Source organism: Arachis hypogaea, chromosome 4, assembly GCF_003086295.3.
Source record: "Arachis hypogaea cultivar Tifrunner chromosome 4, arahy.Tifrunner.gnm2.J5K5, whole genome shotgun sequence".
Classification (NCBI taxonomy): domain Eukaryota; kingdom Viridiplantae; phylum Streptophyta; class Magnoliopsida; order Fabales; family Fabaceae; genus Arachis; species Arachis hypogaea.
Genome location: NC_092039.1, coordinates 110,353,660 through 110,363,771, shown reverse-complemented (window position 1 = coordinate 110,363,771; position 10,112 = coordinate 110,353,660). Strand labels below are relative to the sequence as shown.

Below are 10,112 nucleotides of genomic sequence, written 5' to 3'. Positions count from 1 at the left end.
ACTGAATTATTTGTTTATTACTACTATATTTGCGGCTTTAAGCCCCTCCTTCATAAAAATAGTATTCTCACTTCAAAAATCATAGTTTAGTTTTAAGGGATTAATTGTTTACTTCTATTTATTTAGGTTTAAAATGGCATCAAATGCGAATAATGGTGGAAATAATACTGGACTAAAACTGTTTGTGGTGGTGCATCCGAGAATATTGCTAAAAATACTCTAGAAAATAGGAGTGACGAAGCTTGGAAGCATGGGATTTCTATTGATGGAGATGCCAAGAAAATAAAATGCAAGTATTGTGATAAGGTGGTGACAGGAGGAGTGTATAGGTTGAAACATTATTTGACAGAAACAAAAAAGATGTTGAACCTTGTATGGGTGTTTCTAATGAGGTTAAAAAGGAGATGTTTGATATTGTTGTTGGTTTGCAAAAAAAAAAAATTGGTTAAGAAGACAAGAGACTTTGAGAAAAAGATACAAAGTAAAGATGAAGGAGTAGAAGAAGAAGGGGATGCTTTAGTTAGTGAGAAGAGAAAGGGAAAAGAAATAGAGACACCAACAAATCTCTTCAAGAAAAAGGGTGTGAGCACTCAAACAACAATCAACTCTATTTTTTAGAAGGGTTTAAGGGAAGAGGCATGTGATGAAATTGCTTCGTTCATCTACAATAATGCTATTCCTTTTAATGTTGCAAGGTCTGAAGAATATCATAGCATGTTTGAGAAGGTTGCCCGCCATGGATTATGATTCAAGCCACCCTCTTATGATGAGTTAAGAGGAAAATTATTGAAGAAAAAGGTAGAGTCAACCAAACTAACATTAGAAGAACATAAAGTTGAATGGAAGAAAACTGGATGAACTATTATGACAGATGATTGGATGGATAAAAGAAGGAGAACTATTCTTAACTTTCTTGTGAATAGTCCTAAGGGAATTATTTTCTTGAAATTCATTAATACTTCTGATATATGCAAAATAGCTGAAAAGATATTCAAGATGATTGATGAAGTTGTAGAGGAAGTGGGAGAAGAGAATGTGGTTCAAGTTGTAACTAATAATGCAGCTAACTACAAAAAGGCATGACAAATGTTGATGGAAAAGAGAAAGAAGTTTTATTGGACTCCTTGTGCTGCTCATTGCGTAGATTTGATGCTTGAAGATTTTGAGAAGAAGCTAGCTCTTCACAAAGACACCATTGACAAAGGAAGAAGACTTACCACTTATACATATATATATATATATATATATATATATATATATATATATATATATATATATATATTCTAGAACTTCTCTAATTTCCCTTTTGTAACAATACACCAAAGGAAGAGATTTGGTGATACCAGGTATGACACGATTCGCTCCTTTTTACCTTACTTTGGGTAGTCTTAATGAGAAAAAGAATTCAATAATTAGAATGTTCATCTCGGATAAGTGGAAGGCAAGCAAGTGTTCAAAGACAAGGGATGGGAAAAACATTGAAAATATTGTTTTGGGTAAAACGTTTTGGAAAAACATTATCGATTGCTTGAGAGGTGCTTATGCTCTTTTTCACGTGCTCCGTATAGTGGATTCAGAGGAAAAATCAGCTATGGGATACATGTATTCTGAAATTGATCGTACTAAAGAAAAGATTAAAAATGCTTTTCAAAGTGTTAAAGCAAGGTAATAAAACTAGTAATAAGTAAATATTTTTCTTTCAATATTACCATTTAATTATTTACTAATTAGGTAATTGTCTAATTCACTATTTCTATGTTCTTTTTAGTTATAAGCCTTTGTGGGATATTATTGATGCAAGATGAGACAAGCAACTCTTTAAGCCTTTGCATGCTGCAGGCTATTATTTGAATCCACAAATTCATTATAGTCCTAATTTTAAGGTTGAGTATGGTGTTAAGAAAGGACTTTATGATTGTTTGGATATACTTGTGGGAGATTCTGCACTCATTACAATTATTGATAGTCAACTTGAAGATTTCAAGGGTAAGGCTAAATTTTTGGGTAGAGATGTAGCCAAGAATGCTTTCAAAACCAAAACCCCTTTACAATGGTGAGATTCTTATAGGGATGAACATCCAGAAAGTTTGCTATCTGTGTCTTGAGCTTGACTTGTAGTTCATCGGAATGTGACCGCAATTGGAGTGCTTTTGAGATGGTAAACTTTTAATTTGATACTAGTTTAGGGATTTATTTTTAAAATTATAGAATTAGTTAAGTATTCAATTCTATTATTTTCTAATTAGCATGTGTATTTATTTTAAATAAATACTCATAAATTTTGGTATTATTAGGTTCACACGAAAAGGAGAAATCGTTTGAAGACAAGCACTATGAATGACATTGTTTTTGTGATGACCGATTCAAGATTGGCAAGGAAGAAGCCATCAAGAAACAATGCTGACTATAGTCTTGAAGACTTAGATTCAGATGTAGAATGGATTGTGGAAGATAAAAATATAATGAAAAATTTGGAGGAGTTTGACACACAAAATGATGTAAACTTAGCCCCTCAAGAAGATGAAGGTAAAGATGGGAGTCCTTTGATTGATTTGGAGATTCCTCTTCTTGATGTTGATGCTTTCAATGAGCTTCTCAATTTTTCTCTTAATGAAAATCAAAATATTGGAGAACATGATGATCATAATGTTAATGAATTGTTCTAGTCTTTATATTTTTTTAGTATGATATTATGTTATCTATTTTATATTTGTGATGTTGCATATTAGCCTTGTGGCTAGTTTATATTGTTATCTTTGAACTTTACAAATGTTGCATTTTGTTATATATTTATGCTACTTTCGCTTTATTTTATCATCATGTTATTATTTATGATACTTTTGTCAAATTTAAATTCTCATTTTTTATTTAAATTACTTAATTTTATCATATTTTATTGCTCTTATAATTGATATTGATAAATTTATATCTTTAGTAAAATCTTACATTCCATTTTACGATTTTACACTCTACGATTTTTAATTATCTTTCCGATTTTACGTAAAATCTCGATTTTCGTTACCTTGATCTTGACCTCCAAACCTTTAATGATGATGATGTGGAAAGTGATCAAGAATAAGGATTGAATACTCTTATATTTAATGATGTAATATTTTTATTATGGTGCTAAATTTGTAGTGATCAAACATTAACTTTTTAAATTTTAAGTTATTTGACATTGTATTAATCTTATGTTTGTATTTTATTTAGGTATGAATTTTAAATTTTTATCTTAATTTATATATAAATATGTAAAAATTAAATGTTTATAGGAGCGAGGCGGGTTAGGGTAGAACAACCTACTATCCTCGGGTAAGGGTGGGGCGGGTAGTAATAGAGTCAAAGGAGGGCGGAGCGGGGTTGAGTAGGGCAAAAACCCGCTACTACCCGCCCCACTGCCACCCCTATCAATTGGTTCTTAATTTCATTTTCCTTTTTATTTGTGTTCCGAATTTTCGTAAAAAAACCTGCAAGTTTAAAATAATCTTTGTAGAATTTTTCAGCTTCTTCAAGCATGTTAAAAGTCATCCCAATTTTTGGAATAAGCTACTCATCAACATCATACAGAAACTAAAAATATACCGAAGTCGTTCCAAAATACACCATACTAGAATCTAAAATACACCAAACTTTGAACAAAACAAATTCATCAAAATAATAAAATCAGATTCAGAACTCGTACATAACATTCAAATTCAAATTATCAACCATGAACAACAATTTTTAGAAAAAATAAAATTATTCAACTACAGAATCAAAAACAACTAACAAACTATATTAACTAGATTCAAACCACACCTCCACTTGATTCGATTCAAAATAATAATACATTTCAGCCTAGTTCAATTGAAAGTTTGACCCTAAAAATACACCGAAAGATTACCAAAATACACCAATTTATAAATAGAAATACACCGAAAGGAGAATGGAACAGATTCATCATAATAATAATAATTCAGATTCAGAACTCTTACATTATATTCAATTCAAACTATCAACCACAAACAACAATTTTCAAAGCCAAAAATAACATTATTCACCTATAGAATCATAAACTACTAACGAACTACATTAACTAGAATCGAACCACACCTCAGCCATTTGATTTGATTCAAAACAATAATCCTCTGGTTCAATTGATAGTTTGAACTTGAATCATTCATATCTTCGATAACGAAATACCTGTTCAAACCTAATTTCACAGCTTGATTTAAAAACCTTGATCCAAATCCTCAAATTAGATAAACGAGCATTGAACTTGAATGAAGAGAACGCAGAGAGTGAAGAGAACATAAAGAAGGAAGAGAAATGCAAAGAACACATAGATAGAACAGAACGTAGAGACGCAAAAAATGCTGAGAAAATTCGAGAAAGAAAAAATCCACATGAAAAAGGAAGTTATATATATATTCGTACGTTGAGTTAAAATTTTGTTAGAAGTAGGGGCATGCAGAGATGAATTAGGTCAAAGCTACTGATGAGTGGATATTTTATACGCTTTTTGGGGGTAATTTCATGTAGTTTTTAGTATGTTTTAATTAGTTTTTAGTATATTTTTATTAGTTTTTAGGCAAAATTAATATTTCTGAAATTTACTATGAGTTTTTATGTTTTTATTTGATTTCAGATATTTTCTGGCTGGAATTGAGGGAGCTGAGCAAAAATCTGATTCATGCTGAAAAAGGACTGCTAATGCTGTTTGATTCTGACCTCCCTGCACTCGGAATGGATTTTTTAGAGCTATAGGAGTCCAATTGGCACGCTTTTAATTGTATTAGAAAGTAGATATCCAAGGCTTTCCAGCAATATATAATAGTCCATACTTTTCCAGAAGATAAACAATGTAAACTGGCATTTAACGTCAGTTCCATGTTACATTCTGGCGTTGAACGCCAGAAACAGGTTGCAAGTTGGAGTTAAATGCCAGAAACAGGTTACAACCTGACGTTTAACTCCAGAAACAGCCCAGGCACGTGAAAAGCTCAAGCCTCAGCCCCAGCACACACCAAGTGGGCCCCAGAAGTGAATTTTTGCACTATCTATCTTAGTTTACTCATTTTCTGTAAACCTAGGTTACTAGTTTAGTATTTAAACAACTTTTAGAGACTTATTTTGTATCTCATGACATTTTTAGATCTGAACTTTGTACTCTTTGACGGCATGAGTCTCTAAACTCCATTGTTGGGGGTGAGGAGCTCTGCAGCGTCTCGATGAATTAATGCAACTATTTCTGTTTTCTATTCAAACACGCTTGTTTCTATCTATGATGTTCATTCGCACTTCAATATGAAGAAGGTGATGATCTGTGACACTCATCACCATTCTCAACCTATGAACGCGTGCTTGACAACCACCTCCATTCTACATTAGATTGAATGAGTATCCCTTAGATTCCTTAATCAGAGTCTTCGTGGTATAAGCTAGAATCCATTGGCAGCATTCTTGAGAATCCGGAAAGTCTAAACCTTGTCTGTGGTATTCCGAGTAGGATTCAGGGATTGAATGACTGTGACGAGTTTCAAACTCACGAGTGTTGGGCGTAGTGACAGACGCAAAAGGATCAATGGATCCTATTCTGACATGATCGAGAACCGACAAATAATTAGCCGTGCGGTGACAGCGCATTTGAACCATTTTCACTGAGAGGACGGATGATAGCCATTGACAATGGTGATCCACCAACACATAGCTTTCCATAGAAGGAACCTTGCGTGCGTGAAGAAGAAGACAGAGAAAAAGTAGAGATTCAGAAGACAAAGCATCTCCAAAACTCCAACACATTCTCCATTACTGCGTAACAATTACTCGTTTCATGCTCTTTCACTTTTTACAATTGGAAACTAAAGAACCCTATTGGTATCCTGACTAAGAATAATAAGATAACCATAGCTTGCTTCAAGCTGGCAATCTCTGTGGGATCGACCCTTATTCACGTAAGGTATTACTTGGACGACCCAGTGAACTTGCTGGCTAGTTGTGCGGAATTACATAGTGTGAGTGTAATTTTCGTGCACGAAGTTTTTGGTGCCGTTGCCGGGGATTGTTCGAGTTTGAACAACTGACGGTTTATCTTGTTACTTAGATTAGGAAAAATTTGTCTTTTTGGTTTAGAGTAACTAGAATTGCATCTTTTATTATTCCTTTTTAAAAAATTTTTCTTCAAAAATATTATTTTTCTTTATTAATTGTTAGTTTTTCATTAAGTCTAGTTGCATGTTTTAAGTTTGGTGTCCTTTGTGTTTTTGTCATCAAAAAAATAGTTTTTATCTGTTTAATCCTTGCATTTGTTAAATGTGTCTATTTTCTTGGGAATTGTTGCCTCTTTGAGTTTTTCTTTTTAAAATCTTTTTCAAAAATAGTTTTTCTTTAATTAAATCTTGTGCCAAACTTTAAGTTTGGTGTTCTCTTGTTAATTTTTCTTTAATTTTCGAAAATTTTATTGTGGTTTTCTAAAAATTTTAAGTTTGGTGTTCTATCTTTTGTTCTTGTTGTTCTTGTGAGTCTTCAAGGTGTTTTTGAGTCTTCTTTGTGCTTTGATCTTAAAATTTTTAAGTTGGGTGTGCTTTGGTGTTTTCCCTCCAAAATTTTTAAAAACAAGGAGCATTGGATTTAAAAATTTTAAGTCTTGTGTGTTTTTCTCTTTCATAATAAAATTCAAAAATCAAAAATAAAAAAATTATTTTTTCTAACTGCTTTTAAACAATTTTTTCGAAACTTTTCATAAAAATTCAGATTTCAATTTCAAAATTTTATCTTATCATATCTTAGTTTTCAAGTTTTTTTTTTAAATCATATCTTTTTCAAAACTTCCTAACCACTTTCTCTCTCCTCACTTTTTCGAAAATCTTCATAAAATATTTTCAAACTTTTATTTTTATTTTTATTTTATTTTTTATTTTATTTTATTTTATTAATTTGAAATTTCCTTTATAATAATAAAATAAATATAATAAATCCAGGTCATCTCCCTTTCTCCATCATGGACCTAAGTGGAAATGAACAGTCCAGAAGGACTCTGGAGTCATATGCTAACCCCACTACTGCTTCATATAGGAGTAGTATCTGTATACCCTCCATCGGAGTTAGTAATTTTGAGTTGAATTCTCAGCTCATTATCATGGTGCAGTAAAGTTGCCAGTATTGCGGTCTTCCACAAGAAGAACCTATAGAGTTTCTGGCACAGTTTTTACAAATTGCTAACACAATACATGATAAGGAAGTAGATCAGGATGTCTACAGATTGTTACTATTTCTATTTGCTGTAAAAGACCAAGCTAAGAGGTGGTTAAATAACCAACCTAAGGCTAGCATAAGGACATGGAAACAGCTGTTAGAAAAATTCCTGAATCAATATTTCCCTCCAAAACAGATGACACAGCTAAGGCTGAGCATCCAAGGCTTTAAACAAGGAGATAATGAATCCCTTTATAATGCCTGGGAGAGATACAGAGAGATGCTAAGAAAATGCCCATCTGAAATGTTTTCAGAGTGGGTGCAGTTAGACATCTTCTATTATGGGCTTACAGAGAAAGCTCAGATTTCTCTAGACCACTCAGCTGGTGGATCTATCCACATGAGAAAGACAATTGAAAAAGCTCAAGAGCTCATTGATACAGTTGCCAGAAATCAGCATCTGTACCTAAGCAGTGAACCTTCCATGAAAGAAGAGGCTAAAACAATAACTGCTGAACTCAGTCCTGCAGAACAAGTTACTGAATTCAATCAGCAATTAGATTTTCTAACAAAACAGCTAGCCGAATTCAAGGAGATACTACAAGACACAAGAATGGCTAATATGAATATGGAAGTGCAGTTGAAGCAAACCGAACAGCAGTTATCAAAACAAATAACAGAAGAGTGCCAAGCAGTTCAATTAAGAAGTAGGAAACCATTAAATACCTCACTTCAAGGCAGCAGGAAGCCAAGAAATAAACAAACTGCTACCCAAAATCCCTCTGAGGACAGTAAGAGCCCAGAGAGGAATAATTCTGGCGCTCAAACGCCAGAAAAGGGTGGAAAGCTGGCGTTGAACACCCAAAGAAAGCTCAATTCTGGCGTTCAGACGCCAGAAACAGGTAAGGAGTTGGCGTCTAACGCCACTCCAGCTTCCACCCCTGGCATTCAAACGCCAGTGGGAGATCAGACACATATAAGTGCTGATAGCAACCCCTCTAAAAAGGCTTCTCAACCCACATCTATAGGCAATAAACCTGTAGCAACTAAGGTTGAGGAATACAAAGCCAAAATACCTTATCCTCAGAAACTCTGCCAAGCGGAACAGGATAAGCAATTTGCCCGCTTTGCAGACTATCTCAGAACTCTTGAAATAAAGATTCCGTTTGCAGAGGCACTTGAGCAAATACCCTCTTATGCTAAGTTCATGAAAGAGATCTTAAGTCATAAGAAAGATTGGAGAGAAACTGAAAAAGTTTACCTCACTGAAGAATGCATTGTAGTCACTCTCAAAAGCTTACTAGAAAAGCTTAAAGATCCCGGAAGCTTTATGATACTAGTATGCGAAATTGTGATCAATACTTTTCACAACTCAAATAATTCCCGGTGATGAAACCAAAAACTTGGTGTTCAATACCATGGCATAAACACAACTTCGCACAACTAACCAGCAAGTGTACTGGGTCGTCCAAGTAATAAACCTTACGCGAGTAAGGGTCGATCCCACAGAGATTGTTGGTATGAAGCAAGCTATGGTCACCTTGTAAATCTCAGTCAGGCAAACTCAAATAGATATGGGTGATATACGAATAAAGCATAAAGATAAAGATAGAGATACTTATGTAATTCATTGGTAGAAATTTCAGATAAGCGTATGAAGATTCTGGTCCCTTTCGTCTCTCTGCTTTCCTACTGTCTTCATCCAATCCTTCTTACTCCTTTCCATGGCAAGCTTAAGCAAGGGTTTCACCGTTGTCAGTGGCTACCTCCCATCCTCTCAGTGGAAATGTTCAACGCACCCTGTCACGGCACGGCTATCCATCTGTCAGTTCTCGATCAGGCCGGAATAGAATCCAGTGATTCTTTTGCGTCTGTCACTAACGCCCCGCCCTCAGGAGTTTGAAGCACGTCACAGTCATTCAATCATTGAATCCTACTCAGAATACCACAGACAAGGTTAGACCTTCCGGATTCTCTTGAATGCCACCATCAGTTCTAGCCTATACCACAAAGACTCTGATCTCACGGAATGGCTGGCTCGGTTGTCAGGCGAGCACTCGGTTGTCAGGCGATCAACCATGCATCGTGTATCAGGAATCCAAGAGATATTCACCCAATCTAAGGTAGAACGGAGGTGGTTGTCAGTCACACGTTCATAGGTTAGAATGATGATGAGTGTCACGGATCATCACATTCATCAAGTTGAAGAACAAGTGATATCTTAGAACAAGAACAAGCGGAATTGAATAGAAGAACAATAGTAATTGCATTAATACTCGAGGTACAGCAGAGCTCCACATCTTAATCTATGGTGTGTAGAAACTCCACCGTTGAAAATACATAAGAACAAGAGTGATCATTGGCTTCGGCCCCAGAGAGGGAACCAGAAGAACCAAGATCTGATCTAAGAACTAGATGTCCAAAGATGAAAATACAATAGTAAAATGTCCTACTTATAGAGAACTAGTAGCCTAGGGTTTACAGAGATGAGTAAATGACATAAAAATCCACTTCCGGGCCCACTTGGTGTGTGCTTGGGCTGAGCATTGAAGCATTTTCGTGTAGAGACTCTTCTTGGAGTTAAACGCCAGCTTTTATGCCAGTTTGGGCGTTTAACTCTCATTTTGGTGCCAGTTCCGGCGTTTAACGCTGGGAATTCTGAGGGTGACTTTGAACGCCGGTTTGGGCCATCAAATCTTGGGCAAAGTATGGACTATCATATATTTCTGGAAAGCACAGGATGTCTACTTTCCAACTCCGTTGAAAGCGCGCCAATTGGGCTTCTGTAGCTCCAGAAAATCCACTTCGAGTGCAGGGAGGTCAGAATCCAACAGCATCTGCAGTCCTTTTCAGTCTCTGAATCAGATTTTTGCTCAGGTCACTCAATTTCAGCCAGAAAATACCTGAAATCACAGAAAAACACACAAACTCATAGTAAA

The 10,112-nt window shown here is 35.0% G+C and overlaps 1 protein-coding gene across 1 annotated transcript; it reads left to right on the top strand.

The window, feature by feature from the left end:
* Positions 1 to 1,348: 1,348 nt before the first annotated feature.
* On the top strand, positions 1,349 to 2,666 carry LOC140184208 (uncharacterized). The gene is made up of 4 exons (XM_072234515.1): positions 1,349 to 1,665; positions 1,871 to 2,053; positions 2,119 to 2,158; positions 2,295 to 2,666. Exons 1-4 carry the CDS (start codon positions 1,349 to 1,351, stop codon positions 2,664 to 2,666), a joined length of 912 nt encoding a protein of 303 aa, XP_072090616.1.
* The last annotated feature ends 7,446 nt before the right edge of the window (positions 2,667 to 10,112 follow it).

Coding starts and splice junctions, on each gene's coding strand:
- LOC140184208 (XM_072234515.1), top strand. CDS start 1,349: ATGACACGATTCGCTCCTTTTTACCTTACTTTGGGTAGTCTTAATGAG. Junction 1,666..1,870: donor TTTCAAAGTGTTAAAGCAAG/GTAATAAAACTA, acceptor AATTCATTATAG/TCCTAATTTTAAGGTTGAGT. Junction 2,159..2,294: donor ATTGGAGTGCTTTTGAGATG/GTAAACTTTTAA, acceptor TGGTATTATTAG/GTTCACACGAAAAGGAGAAA.